The sequence below is a fragment of the Lycorma delicatula genome, chromosome 9 (assembly GCF_047948215.1).
Source record: "Lycorma delicatula isolate Av1 chromosome 9, ASM4794821v1, whole genome shotgun sequence".
Classification (NCBI taxonomy): domain Eukaryota; kingdom Metazoa; phylum Arthropoda; class Insecta; order Hemiptera; family Fulgoridae; genus Lycorma; species Lycorma delicatula.
The window spans coordinates 76,862,033-76,877,542 of record NC_134463.1 but is presented as its reverse complement, the minus strand read 5'-3'; the positions used below and the strand labels follow the sequence as shown (position 1 = coordinate 76,877,542).

The 15,510-nt window shown below is 28.2% G+C and overlaps 2 protein-coding genes across 5 annotated transcripts in view; both read right to left on the bottom strand.

The window, feature by feature from the left end:
- LOC142330283 (monocarboxylate transporter 9-like) overlaps positions 1 to 4,147 on the bottom strand; it is a 90,173-nt gene extending 86,026 nt beyond the window's left edge. The window contains exon 1 of the mRNA XM_075375475.1: positions 1,691 to 4,147. The gene's annotated coding sequence lies outside the window, so the exon portion shown is untranslated. The remainder of the gene's footprint in view (positions 1 to 1,690) is intronic.
- A 2,328-nt stretch (positions 4,148 to 6,475) lies between these two features.
- The window catches only part of LOC142329921 (multiple inositol polyphosphate phosphatase 1-like), a 31,169-nt gene continuing 22,134 nt past the window's right edge, over positions 6,476 to 15,510 (bottom strand). For all 4 annotated transcript variants that reach the window (XM_075374869.1, XM_075374868.1, XM_075374871.1 and 1 more), the window contains 5 exons: positions 13,017 to 13,152; positions 12,783 to 12,883; positions 11,931 to 12,043; positions 9,570 to 9,776; positions 6,476 to 8,381 (listed from right to left, as the gene is read on the bottom strand). In XM_075374869.1, the coding sequence (XP_075230984.1) occupies positions 8,066 to 8,381; positions 9,570 to 9,776; positions 11,931 to 12,043; positions 12,783 to 12,883; positions 13,017 to 13,152 (873 nt within the window). In that variant the 3' untranslated portion in view covers positions 6,476 to 8,065. The remainder of the gene's footprint in view (positions 8,382 to 9,569; positions 9,777 to 11,930; positions 12,044 to 12,782; positions 12,884 to 13,016; positions 13,153 to 15,510) is intronic.

Sequence of the window (15,510 nt, the reverse complement as noted above, 5' to 3'; positions counted from 1 at the left end):
TGTAATAAAGTCTATGAAAAACAAAAAGAAAAATCAACTTTTTATTACTAAAAAACAAAACTTAACAGAAAAATATCCCGTTATAAAACGCCTTAAAAATTTCAATACGACCTCATTTCACCAAGGGAACTGAAATACGAGCGAAATTTTTCGCTAGCCGTAACTCGATAACAAAGCGTTTTGGACATTTTGTATGAAATTTTAACTCTATTACAAACTCTATAATCGGTTCAAAAATTATTATTCCAAACTTGTTTCCCTTTACTCCTGAATCACTCTGTATATTAACCTAATACATCACACATCACCATACGTTAGTAAACCATTAAAACAATTCGACATGTAGATTGTAATAAAAATAGATTATAAAAAAGCAACGTAGTGTTCTAAAATATAAGTTTTATTCGTAAATTTTATTAGCGTATGACTTTTATTGGTTTCATTTCGTTATAAAATTTAGATCCTCGCCGGGATTCAAACGAGAGACCTTTATTCAGTAATTTGTAACATTTGATACTAATTGTATGAGTCTACAAAAGAACTTAAAAAATTTTGGTCAGTACATACAAAATTAATATTACATTTCATATTATTTGTTGAATTTTAATTATTAATTCAGGTAAACCAAATTTTGATTTACCTTTTAATTCGTATACATAGTTGTAATAAAAATTAAAACATATGCCTTACATACATACTAGCATATCAGTCTGTAAAATATGCAGCTATTAATTAGTAACTTTTAATATTGTTGTGGCATGAAAAACTTTTTTTTAAAACGGAAACAATGTAAGAGATAAAACGTTTCTAGACTGACCGACAAGTTGCATCAATAACACTCAAAAATGACAACTGAGGAGTGAAGTAATTTTCCCCTCTATTGTATATCAGTACTACAAAGCTCATTGGAATCAGATGATTACTCTGCACTGCAAGTGAAAATTTCATTCTGTTCACCACAGGCTAGTTATTTAATGAATATCATTACTCAAAAACAAATCAGCTTAACTTAGTACAGCTTTTAAGCGTTTAAACCATAAAAAAAGTATTGGAACTAAGCTAATAATGTATCTACTAATTTCATACATGAAACGAAGTTTTATATATCAACGTTTCCTCTAAGAAATTTTAAATTTATGAAAAATATAACTAAAATTGTAGTAAAATATGATAAATCTCTTAATTACGTTAAATGTTTAAATTTATTAAAAAGGTTTGTATAATTATTTTATTAAAAAAATTAACATAGAATCTAAATTTCTACGTGAAGTTAAAAAAAAAAGCAAAAAAACAAATAACAAACTGTACTATCAACGTTAACTATTATGAAAACATAACCTTTACAAATTATAGGGTATAATATGCATGAAAATCCTTAATGCGCTTGATGAAAAAAAATGTGGTAAGACGAAGAGTAAATAAATTTAAAAAAATATATATGTACATGAACAATTTAATTTTCACGTTAGAAATATTATACGGTTAAGTATTTTGTATGTACGTTTGTAATGAAACGATATTAACAAATAACATAAACAACAATAAAATACGTGATTTTGTATTTAAATAAATTAATATATAATCTAGAGCACATCTTTTGAAAATGATAAACAATCTCAATAAAATATATAACATATGTAAACATAAATAATTAAGTGGGTTATAAAATAGCTGACCAAGATTAACGTACAGTTTATATCAGTGCATAGCTACGATGACTAGAATTCGCAAATCCTACTTCTGTCGAACAACGACAGTCACTTGCACTCGGCGTACTACCGAAAACATGTAACGTTCCCGAACAGCGCAGCAGCAGGCTGAATTTGCGATACTAGCGCATTCTGTTGTAAATTTTTTCACTAATCATTACGAGTTTAGTAGTTAGTTATCTCTACAGTTTGCTAAATTCAAATACTGTTAACACCGACATATATATTTTCATGTTGTTCTGAACGATTTTGGTGTTATAAGTATGTTAATGAATTTCTGACCCGAGATTAATTGCATTCATTATTTGTCAAAACTGTATTTGCTGACTCACGAATTATTGTAGTGGCTGAATTTATATATTACATATAATCTATGTTTATTTTAATGGGTGTATTACCGGTAAATGGAATTTGTTTACAAATGTTATAAGGAATGTTAGAAAAGAGAATTTTATATAATGACAGTGAATGCTCAAAGACGATATATTTTTTTAATTGAATTTATGATGCAAAAACTCTTAATATTCACAAAAATACTGTTTATCAATTCTCCGCCAAATTTAAAATAAACTACTACCAACAACTTACTAAAGTATAATACCTTCAAAAGTTAAAATTAAAAAACATTACAAGAAACACTCAAGACAAAATTTTGTAAGGAATGCACAGAAACTGAGATATCTATCTTCAGTAATCTCCATCTGCCGGGTTGATCTAGTGGTTAAACTCATCATTGTAAAAATCAGCTAATTTTTGAAGTTAAGAATTCTAAAGTACAAGTCCTTGTGAAGGCAATTGTTTTTATAAGAACTGAATGCTAGACTTCAGAAACCGGTGTTTTTTGGTGGCTGGGTTTCAATTAACTATACATCTCATCTCAGGAGTGGTTATCCTAAATCTGTGTAAGACTACATGTTTACTGGTACATTTACACTTACATTGCACTACATCTGCAACTGCAGCAAGCCATTAGTGATGAATGCAGTTAATCTACACACACACACACACACACACACACACAGAGAGAGAGAGAAACCTGGCAGTAGCTGGAAAAACTGGTGAAGAAAATAATCATTTCTTCAGTAACTTCCATCCCTGAAAATCTCAAAGTTTCATAATTCAAGGAACCTTTTCAAAGAATAGTAACCTGAAAATTCAAGGATGTAAAACAGAAGATAAATTACTTAAAACTAAGGCCTCATTTAGAAAAATGTTTACTGTAGAACAGTATTGCTAAACAGTGTTGGATATAGATTGTTTCAGAAATATGTAGGTGGCAGAAATGCCTCAAAAAGTCAATGGAAACTGTGAGAAAATTATGATACGGTAGTCACAAAATTCAGTTTTATGTAAATAAAAATACATTGTTAAATACTAATAATAAATGTGCTATTAAAAATGTTTTATAGTTGTGCTTATAGTTGTTATTTGATAGTGTTTATAAGTATATATTTTTTATACTAACATTTTACAGTTAAGGTGTACCTTGAAAGGAACAGTTTTAAACAGTAAATTCTTTTTTAGACTTTGAAATATAGCCAAAATCAGTATATTCCACAGTCTCATCGTTTTATTTTTTATTTATTTTTTTGATAATTCACTTGAATATAAAAAATCATTCTGAGTCCAGTTGATAGTATAGTGGAATCTCTCTCTACCTTCATTTCATTAGAAATAAGGTTGATTTTTATAGATTTTTTAAATAACCAAATAATGAATGAGTTTATGAGTAAAGTAATGGTAGGATAAATTTGTTTGTTAATCTAGTTAATGTTTTATGCAAGTCAGAAGGTATATGTTTGTGATAGTTAGATATTCTTGCTATAATCTCATGATTATTTTACTTCATACAACTTGTAGATCAATGATGTACTCTATAATTTTTTATTTTTATATCTCTGTTTACTCTATTGGTAATTTATGAACATTGCATCATAATTATAAGCATTGCAGGCCAGGTTTATTAGGAAAATGAGGCATAAAGTAGTTTCACTGAGGTGAATATACTAATACTTGGTATGTCAAGCCCACTGAAAAGGAAATAATGATACTTCAAGTGACATGTTCACACAATATACAAGGATATATTAGGAAATGAATTTTAACTCGTAAAAAAAGCAAATTTTAATAGTTCTACCTTTTCTTTTTCTATTTAGCCTCCAGAACCACTATAAGGCATTACTTCAGAGGATGAATGATGATATGTATGAATCTAAAAAAAGTGTATTCTTGTGTAGTCTCAGGTCAACCATTACTGAGATATGCGGTTAATTGAAACCCAACCACCAAAGAACACCGGTATCAACGATTTAGTATTCAAATCTATATAAAAGTAACTGCCTTACTAGGATTTCAACCTTACAACTTTCAACTTTGAAATCAGCTAATTCCCAATGATGAGTTAATCACTAGACCAGCCTGGCAGGCTCAAAAGTAACAGGTAGTTCTGTTTGTTATTTAGGTTATCTGCATATCTTACAGTCATAAGAAAGACTGAGAGTAAAGCAACAAATTAATCCTGTAGAGAAAAAAAAATCACTCCACAGGGAAAATTAAAAAGTTAATTTTTTATAACATTTATATTATTAGTTATAAGTTAATTATGATATTTATTATTAATTCCCCATATATTTATTAATTCGTTTCATTTTTACAGAAGCTACTTTTTTAAAAGTTAGTTTCTGTGCATCATTCTGGCAAAGCAATAAATTATATTCTGAATTATTTTCTATGCTCCATCTCTTTTTAGATGAAAATTTTTTTGATATACATACAGAATGTTCTAATAAAAACTTTTTTTTAAGTTTAAGCCTATAAAATTTTGACAAATTTCTATTGAAATTTCTCAAGAAATATTGAGTTACAATTTTGAATCATAATTTGATGGAATTTTTTTTCTGAAAGAAAATGTTAACAATTTATAAGGGTAAAAAATTAGAAACTTAAAAAAAATATGTAAAAAAATTTCATAAAATTTTTTTTATGAAAGGTTTCTTTGACATTTTTTCTTTGGATTTTTTTATTTATGACTATAATCCACTTATGATTGTCGTATTTTATTTTATCGAGAACAAATTCCAAATTTTTGTAAACTTCTTTTGAATGGACAAAATGTCTGACGAGTATTAACGGATACATATTCCCACTGTGAAGGACAACTTTGAGGCTTCTTTTGGACGAATCTATGAACAGGCTCCAATCGGTACTTTCATACGGAATATTAAATCGAGTCAAAAATCCACATACATCAGTGTACTACTTCTTCCTAAAAATATGGAAGAAAATCCTTTTCTCTGTACTTGAACCAGGAAAATGAGGTACCAGCTACTAGCAGGTTCTTCTCTTTAAGCCTCAAACCAAGTAATTCTGAATTTTCTTCGGTTAGATGTAAATCTCAAACCAAATCGTTTAGTTCAGACTGTGAATAAAGCTCTGGGGCTCAGCTATCTCCGGAAATTATTTAACTTTATCCCTTCAAGTGAATGCAAAAACTGTGTATTGTTATAATGGATAATTTTTTATTACAGATCTGAAAATGTGTGTATAATTATAAATTATTTATTATATATAATAATATTTTGACTTCATTACTACCAATTTGTTTTTTATTATTCAACAACCACTTAAAGATTGAGGAACCCTTTAAAATTTTGCCTCTTGCTTGCTAAACATTTTGCATGGTCTAGTGGAAATATGTATTTAAGACCACTTGAATAAATTCATTGCTGTGTTGAGTTTGTTAACATCTTAGCATCTAAGAAGATTTGTGATAATTGATAATTTGAAAAGAATGAACATAGCAGAGTATTTCAGAAATAAAAAAAAAAGGTTTGCAATATCATTTATCATTCTTTGTACATGTTGACACTGTCAAACATTTTTTACAAATCAATAAAAAAAATAGTATATCCATCTTACTATGTTATGTAAATTACTGTGTTATTTGTAATGTAAATATGTATTTGTATTTCAATGTCTTTCTTTAATTTTGTTACTTTACATTATTTAACAGTTTTCAGGATTATTCTCCAAGATATTACATTTATTATGAAATATCATTTTTTTAGGGAATATAGTTTGTTGTCTTATCTATGACTCGTACTGCTACATTATAGAAAATCTGAAAGTATTTAAAATTCAATTTTGAGGGTTTTCTGATCATTTTTGACAGTTTTAAATAACAAAAAATCAGGTCGTGATTCTTGAAAAAATTCCATATTTAATACAAAAAATTGTAAAATTCCACATGTTATTAGTGAGCCAAAAGAAAAGAATGGAGGTATTTGAAACTTTAGCAATAAAAAGTATACGTTAAACTCCACTTAAAATAGGTTTATACACCCATTAAATAAATTTAAATGAACTAATTAAAATCTCATTTTTCATTATAATAGCTCTTAGAAAATGTAAATTCTTATTCAAACATCACTATAATGCTAGGCCGGCCAAAAAATGTGCAGCCTTTTGCTATCATATTATTTATTAATGATCACAGTACCTTCATCACTCATTGTTATTTTCTTCACAAACTGTACCATTAAAAATAGCTTGAGTAGTAAGCTATTTGTAAGTAATTGTACATTGATGATAATATGATAATAGTAATGGATGAAAGATTTATTTGTTGAACAAAATTGTTTGTGTACAGTACACTGGTTGATACTGCAACTGGTTTTTATTGGCAACTACAGATTAAATTAGAGATCTCTCGGTATGCCAGTTAATTAATTTAATTTTTGAAAGAGTGAATGGTGATATTTTTAATATAGATTTTAAATGAGTGTAACAATTTATTTATCCATCTTATAATCACTTAAAACTTATCTTATTATAAATGAGTAAATTTATTAAGAAAATGAGTAAAAATATTAATTATCATTTAACATACATTTCCTTACATAATCTTATAATTTAAATCTAACTTACGATTATTAAAAAATTTAACACTTATATTTTTTACAGAGTCTGAAATTGTACATTTTGTAATTTGCACATTGATTATTGAGACAGCTATAATTTCTATAGGCTTTCTGTACAAACATTTAGGTGATTCATATTTGTAAGTCCGTCACTTAACTAAAATTTAATGTTTTGTTATACCAATCATGTTGTCTACATTTTAGTCCTAAACTATTAAATTTCATAAACACTGAACATCACGTTCTAAACAAATTAATTTGTACAATTGCAAACAGATCATTTTATATGATTCCTCTTTCTTACATATGAGCCTGATTTTACATTTTCATTACACGCTATAAATTTTCCGTCATCATTTGTTATAATTCAGATATTTTTGTGTTGATATCATTCTGAAAGATGATTATACTTTTATGGGATACATTAATAATGATTACCAACTGATTAGGCTTATTCAAGATATTTACTAGTATACATTTCTGTTTAAGTGCAATCTAACAGTCTATAATGAAATTGCACCCATATGTTGTTTGACTTCAGCAATCTGTAGAAACTGATTTATTAGACTGCTTTTTGGCCGACAGTTTTTTATATTATTTAACAATTTTCAGGATTATTCCCCAAGATATTATTATATTTACTATGAAATAATAGGTTTTTGGAAGTATAGTTTATTGTCTTATACTGCTATATTATTATTACTTTACAAATATTTGTTATTAAGAAAAAAATCCAACAAGACTAAAAAAAAACTACTTGTATTTATTTTCTTCATTATTTTATTCATGCTCAAGAATATTTTTTGAAGTTAGCACTTAACCTTCATCATTTATGTTGTACAGTTCAACTATAGTCATGTTATTTAAAATAACATGAATTATCAAATAGAAATCATTGAAATAATTAAATTTTTTTAGGGATTTTAGGAGGTTTTCTCAGAAAAGTTTTTAGTCTATTAGGCTTATTATGCAGTCACTAGAAAATTAGTCCTTAGGTCAGAAGACCTTGTTTCAGCCCATAGGCAACTACTTTCTCACCAGATATCGAGCCCTTCACATTTTGGACTGTCAGTGTGAAAAACCTAACAGTCATATCAACACCCATAGAACTGTACCTAGGGGAAAAAATCATGGTTAGGAGACTTACCAGTGAGAAAGGATGATCCTACTCATCCAAAGTATAATTTACCATCAGGCCCAACAACTTTTTACTATAATACTTTGTGTATATTAAAGTTGTTTGGTAAATTAGAATTGATAACTGATAAAATTAGTAGATTGTACAAAATCTCTATACAAAGTATAAAATGCACAATTTTTTACTTGGTATGTAATTCATTGTATTTATTTATAAACCTCCAATTTAGTGTATTTTTCATGAATATAATTTATTTAAGTATATGTATGAGTATCAAAGCTAAATTATTTAAAAATATTTTATACCATATGTCTTTTATCTTGCTTTCTAAAATATTTTTCATATTTATACATAAATTTATTTTTTTTTGATAAACTATTTATAATATACCTAATAACATACACAAAACCTGTTCCAATTGATCCACATAAAACGAAAAACCAAAAACTAAATTCTTCTTTGCATATTTCATGTGCATTACAAGTTTTATTTTCAATATAGTCTTTATATTTTTCATAAAAAGTATTAAAGGAACACATTATACTTTCACATCCATCGATTAGTATTGGCTTCTCATTTAAATATATTATTACTTTATTGTCGTTACTTTCACACCTAAATAACAAAATATAACCTTATAATCCAAAAATATTGTAAAACACATATGAACAATTGTAAATAATAATAATAATTTACCTGTGCACAGTTTTCTCCTGTAAATATCTTGTATATGTTCTGAATGTCTATTGTATTTTGTTACAATTTTTATATTTTTTATTAATTGTACAACAAAACGTACATTCCTCTCATTTAATTGAAAATTATGATACTTTTACTCTTCTTAGGTTTATTTTTCATTTTGGATCCTTAAGTTGTGTTGCCCTTTTATTTATACAGATGCACACACTACCTTAATATCTAAAACATATTTTTCATATGGATCATCTAATTCATCATAAGTTGTTTTTTTACCTCACAATTCTTTCCTTATCTTTATCTGGTTTAACACTTAAAACTCTTCTTTTGAAAAATAGCATCTGATACTTTGAATTACATTATGAGTATATTATATATTAATTTAGCATTTACAGTTATTTTAGTAAGAATGCATGACAAATGACAATAATATATTTAAATCATCCTGATATATAATAAATATCATTTATCAAAATTAATCTTTTATTACACGATAATGATGTTCATTACAGTTATTTTAGTAAGAATGCATGACAAATGACAATAATATATTTAAATCATCCTGATATATAATAAATATCATTTATCAAAATTAATCTTTTATTACACGATAATGATGTTCATTACAGTTATAAATATTCATATATATTTTATTGAGTATGTTACAGACTATCAAATGCACAGTGTCGCACAGTTTCATGGGTACATATTGGTTTCTTTACAAATAGGTTTATCTAATTTAAAATTTGATTCACTGAAACCTGGATGAATCAATTAGAATTTTTAATAGATTATCACTGGATTTTCTTGAAGCTGGGTGATAGTCCCAACTTCCTAGTATTACATCTCCTATAGACAAAGGCTTGACATGTTTGCACTGGAAGAACATAACCTATAAGATGGTACCGTATGTTCCCTGTGCTATGTTTTGTCCTCCCATTATATGCTACTATGCATTACTTATTAGCCACCCCTTGTAATTCAAATAAAAAAATTAATATTGTTAGTCTCTAGTGACTGAGAGCATACACTCTAATAAACTCTACTCTAATTATTTTAAGAAAACAATCTACTGTTTAAAATTAAAAAGTTGTTTGAATAGATCACCTGTAAAAGATGGCTGCTAAATTCCCACCAAAAGGATGATTGTATGAACTTTTCCATTTTCTGTTTATCTGTCGATAATAATTATTTGCTGATAGTTTTTCTGTATCATTTGCAATTCCCAAACTTACAATTAATGAATTAATTGTTGTTGAATGTCCCATGTAAAACAGTGCATTTGGCTGAACTGTATTACCATCATTGATGTCTCTGTAAATATAAATTTGTTAACTGGAGTGTGATATTAATTTATCTCATTTTTAAGTTTTTGCTAGTTCTGTAGAACCAGTAGACAAGAAGACAAGACATCTTATCTTCTCAAAGAATAAGTATAAGCTTAAAAATATTTATAAAAAAATTATAACTTACTTTGACCACTATATCTTTTAAGAATTTTTTACTTAATATGGTTATTATTTAATTATCTTCATGTTAATGTCATACTACCAGGGTGATTCAGAAAATTCTCTGACATAGTAAGATTCACCAAATGATCATGATATGTCAAGTATGATCCTTTAGATGGCATGTTCAAAGTTTCAGATGTATGTTTAGTTGCTTGTTTGTAGCAGTTGAATAAAGCAAACAAATTTTGACAATTTGTGAAAAAAGTATGAAATGAAAGTTAAAGCTGTTATAAAGTACATTGTTTTAAAAGATTTAACTCCAAGGGGACGTTCAAAAAAAGTTAGATGCAATTTTAAAAGAGTCTTCCATTCATTTTTAATAATAAAACAGTGGGCTGCTGAATTTAGACATGGCCATATATCTATTAAGGATGATAAACATTCAGGACGTCCAAAAACCACTATAACAAACAAAATTATCACAAATATCCACAATAGTGTATTAAATAATTGCTGACTGAAGATGTGAGTATGCTAACATTGCAAATATCTTAGTAGGCCATGTCCATTACATTTTACACGATGTTACGGGTATGATAAAGCTTTGTGCCTGATGAGTACCATGTTTATTAATAACCAACCAAATATAACATTCAACTGAATATTCTCAAAAACATTTTAGACATTTAAATGCAATTCTGCTGAGTTTCTTTGATTTTTTACAACAGTAGATGAACATGGATTCACCATTAAGCGCCAGAAACCAAACAGTGACTGGGAGCAGGGGAAAACGCACCAAAGTAATAATTGTTCCACATGATGGAGAGCTACGGTTATTTTAGGATTTTCTAGTGTAGTGCTCAAAGACTAATTGGAAAAAGGTAGGACCACCACTGGGAGTATTATGGTTCACAACTGGATCAATTGGAAGGTGCTATTCAGGCTAAGGACCACATCTGGCCAAAACGGAAGTGCTCTTTCACCATAATAATACACCTATACACATGTCTCAAGTTATTTCTGCAAAACACCATCACCTATACTTCAAAGTGCTTCTGCTTGTGCTTTATTTGCCAGATTTGGCTCCAGGAATTTACTTCCTCTTCCCAAACGTGAAGAAATGGCTCAGTGGATGAAAATTCACTGCAAATGATAACATTAAAACTCACACAACTGCTGCTTATTTTGCAGAGTTGGAAAATCGCATTATACTTAGAATATTAAATAGTTGGAAAGTTGTTGGACTAAATGTATCAACTTGCAAGATGACTGAAAAATGAGAGATATTGAAAAATAAAAAACATTTTTTGAAAAACCTTTTTTATTCTTTTACAAGAAAAGAATTTTCTGAACAATCCTCGTATTATACTATTGCATATAATTTGAGTATGACATTATATTTTACTTCTGTTCTACAGAACCAATCGTAACATTAATATTTGTATGCAAAAAAAAATAGGAGTTTCATCAAGAAAAACAAAGTCAGGATTATATTATTACTTTAAAGATACTTTTTAAGAAAAAACAGTAATGGAAAGATGACTAGATAAAAAAGAAAAAAGAAGGTATGAATATATTTCATAATTATTGTGAAAAAAGGATATCCTGAGGTAAGGGTAGAAGAAGATGGTTCATACAAAAAAAAGTTCCATTAAAACTGTCCTTGAAAAGGTTTACCAATAACGATAACTAAATCCATGCAATTTACATCCTAAACAAACTTCCCAGAGATTTTTGAATGATTTCACTTATTACAGCAATATATTAATCAGTTTTTTCTTGTATTTACTATTCGCATCACCTTTTACTATTTATCTTCATTCTAAACCTGTTTCCCATTCATCATGTTGACTTATATATCAAAGATTATGTGAAATATTTATCAAATGGATATAGAACTTCCTTGAACATGAAATGGTGTTTAAAATATTAGTAAAAGTAATAGAATGTAAATTAATATTTTTGATTTTCAGTAATATTACGTTTGTTCTGTGATATTGTTATTTTAGATACTTACTTGAATCTCATAACTAAATCTCTTACTAAAGGACAGCCATATTTTATTGTAAATTCTTGTGTTCCATAACCAGATTTAATTGAATACGTGTAATCTTCAAAATATTCAAGAAACTGAAAATAAATTGAAAACCTTTAATAAGTTCATATTATTTAATTGGTCATTTTATTTGCACTAATCACTGATTAAATGAGCCATCATAAAAAATTAATTTACAAACAGATTTACCAAATAGGATTTCTTGAGAAGGTTGGTTGTGATGCATGGGGTTTATGATGCTCAGGTTTTAAGTAAGAAGTTTGACAGTGGACAGTAGGAAAGGAGATTAATTTTTGGATTCTGAACTAGGAGATTAGCAGAAAACCTGTAATTAGTACAGTTAATAATCACCAGTTACCACAACTCACCACAGCTCACATTTTTAGACTTACAGGATGGAAATGATTCTATCCTGTAAATCTAAAAATATGCACGTTTAGGTTTTATTTTAAGAAGTCTTTCTACACCATATGTGTCAGTTTAGCGTTTTGTGAAATCCCTTGGATAGGTAATAGAGTCCTTTGATAGTGCCACTACTACACAAGGTGGGGGTTGCTGTTGCTATCTCAATGAGTTCAAGTAAAGAGTTGCTGCTCTATTCCCTGGTGTTAAGTTATAGATGAAACTAAGTTTATGACTCATCAATGTTCTAGGGCACTTGTCTAAGGAAGAAGAAATAAGGTTAAGAAAAGGGGAGGGTAGGGAAAAAGGTATGATCAACCAAAAGATGGATTGCTTTTGATCAGGTTTAATCTAGGTAGTTTATCATGTTGCTTACAGCCGAGGTTATAATTTAATAGAATTATATTTTACCTTTAAATCTGACGTGCTGAATACACTGCACCATGGTGACACTTTTTCATAATTCCAGGCCTTATCCAAACTACACATTTTATACATCATAGTCACACTCTCTGAAAGTGACAAAAAAAATTTATTTTACTCAAAAATAGTATATCTCTTTTTTCACATATATTGTTATTACTTTTATTTACTGGTAAAAATTAAAATAAGATTTTAATAATTGTAAAAAGTTTCTGTACTCACTTGGTGGAAGTTTGTTTAGCCCTAGTTTTTTCATGACATTTGTTTGTACTTTTTGGAAGATGTCTGTTACAGTGTAATCTTCCAACTTTTCTTTGATCACTTCTGTAATTTTACTTTTTATGCATGGTGTGTAAACCTGAAATAAAAAGTTTATAATTTGGTTTGACAAATTAATTATGGTAAATTTAAGTGTAGTAATTAAAAATAAAAATAATTTTATTAAATATTCTACATAAATAATTTGTTTTAAATAAAGAATTTTTGAAGTGGGGATTTGAAGATTAATCAGAAATAATCTGATTGGAAAGCGGTCCAAAGATAGATTTGAGTTTAGAGGAAAATAACATCAAGCTATATATATAGACTGATATCTTGTTTTTATCTTCTTATGGAAAATGATCATCATAGGTTGCAAGGAAGGATTGCTATTCAAAAGTTTAATTCCATATTGCTGATATTCCATATTTTTTACATCAAAAAGCAACAAAGAACAAACAATACAATAGCGTTATCAAATGTTTCCTGCTTGGAAGCCTAGGCGAGATGAAAAAAAAAATTATAAACTGTTGAAATGGATGCACTATGCAGTAGTTGTACAGTTCTTATTCTAAAGTATATAAGAAATAAAAAGTATGGCAGCAATAAGCACATTGATGACATGGAGAAGAGTCTTCTATAATGTTCTATAATGATATAGATGTTTCCAAAAAAAAAGAACATAGTTGGCCAAGAAAGATATTTGATTGAACTCCACAAGGGAGAAGAAGATGTGGATGACCTACAAGGCAAATGGGAGTCTGAAGGTACAGAGAGTAGGGATCTGGATGATGATAGTTGGTAGGATAAGTAAACAACCACAAGTAATTAGGGTGTGAGGTAGTCTACAAAGATTGATAAAAATTAAAATTCTGAGAATATGTAATATTCTTTAATGCTGGTGTTGTTTTCAGTCTACTGAAATAAAAATCATCACTGAAAATTAATTAAAATTAAAACATTATCAATTTTTATAAGGATCATGAATAAATGATTTATTGTTCCTTTTGTGTCCTTTTTTATTTATGAAGGGCAGTACAAAAGTTGACTAGCTTAAAAAAAAAATTAAAGAAATATTTATAAAAATTCTTTTATTTACCAGAGAATACAATTGAATAGTTTACTTTGCTACATAATCACCGAGTCTATTTAAATATTTATTGTAATGTGGCAAACAGAAATTCAAATCCAAATCCATGGCTTTGTGGAAAAATTGTCTTCCCCACATGTAACTACTCCGTAGTCACATTTTGAACTTCATCTAACTTCTGTAACCACTTTACAACAGCTTTTTTTTAGGACCAAAAATAACACAGGCTGAAGCTGTAAGTAAGTTTTCTCACACCTATCACCTGAATTTTTCATGAAATCCTTTATTGTATTTACCAAATGAGGTGCTGTCATGTAAAAACGCATTGCCTTTTGTAGATTTTGAGGGCACCAATCTTTAATAGCCTTCTAAGCCCATTCAAGGTTTCACAATATGATTTAATCATATAGTCCTAAGCCATGAATTCAGCAAATAGACACCTTTCTTTTTGATTGATGGAAACTTTCAGCACTTTCCAGAGATGGGGAATGAGGATTTTTCAATAAGTGAATTCAGTTTCGTTTCAGATGAAAAATTATAGACCCAATGATCATTTATAATCACAGTTATTTTGTCCAAAAAATCACATTCCTTCTCATAGTGATTCAAAACTGCGAGAACCGTCTGAAAATTTTTCCTTTTGTGTTTTCTGTTGATAAAAGATGAATCAATTGGGCATGAACATTTCAAATAGTTCAAATACTCAGAGATGGCATGCACTCTTCGTGCCAAATACCCTTTCCAGCTACAATTTCATTTTTTGTGATTACCTATTTGCAAGTACAATTCATGAATACATTCATTCAACATTGTCTCTGCCTTTTTAAGGTTGATGTTCTTTCCTGCTGGTAATTGCCCTTGATATCCATCCGTACACTATTTTGTAATCGTATGGAAAAAATTCTTGACAATTGCAACTAACTTTTCAATTGCCCCTCTTACTGTTACTAATGAAAAAATATTTTTTATAAAATCAATAGAATTTATATGATTTATCTTCATTCAAATAAATTTTAAAGATGAAATTTTTTTTATTATAGAAATATTTATTTATACTTACAACAGCAATTTTACACCAATTATAGTCACCTTATTCTTTGTTATAACATACTCTTAAGATTTTTTAAATTTTGTATTTGTTTTTAAAATGCTCTGATATTTCTTTTATATGTGTCTTCATTCTCTGTTGAGTACTTTACTGTGTATGAAAGCAGATTTTTAACTATAATCAGGTATGCTAAAAGAAATTTATTTAGGAATCTCTGAGTGACCAGTGTGTTGTTTTAAATTCCTATGCCTCAAAATACAGTATAGATAACATTTTATAAAATATTGGGAAGCATATTATCTTGAATTGAAATGAGCAAA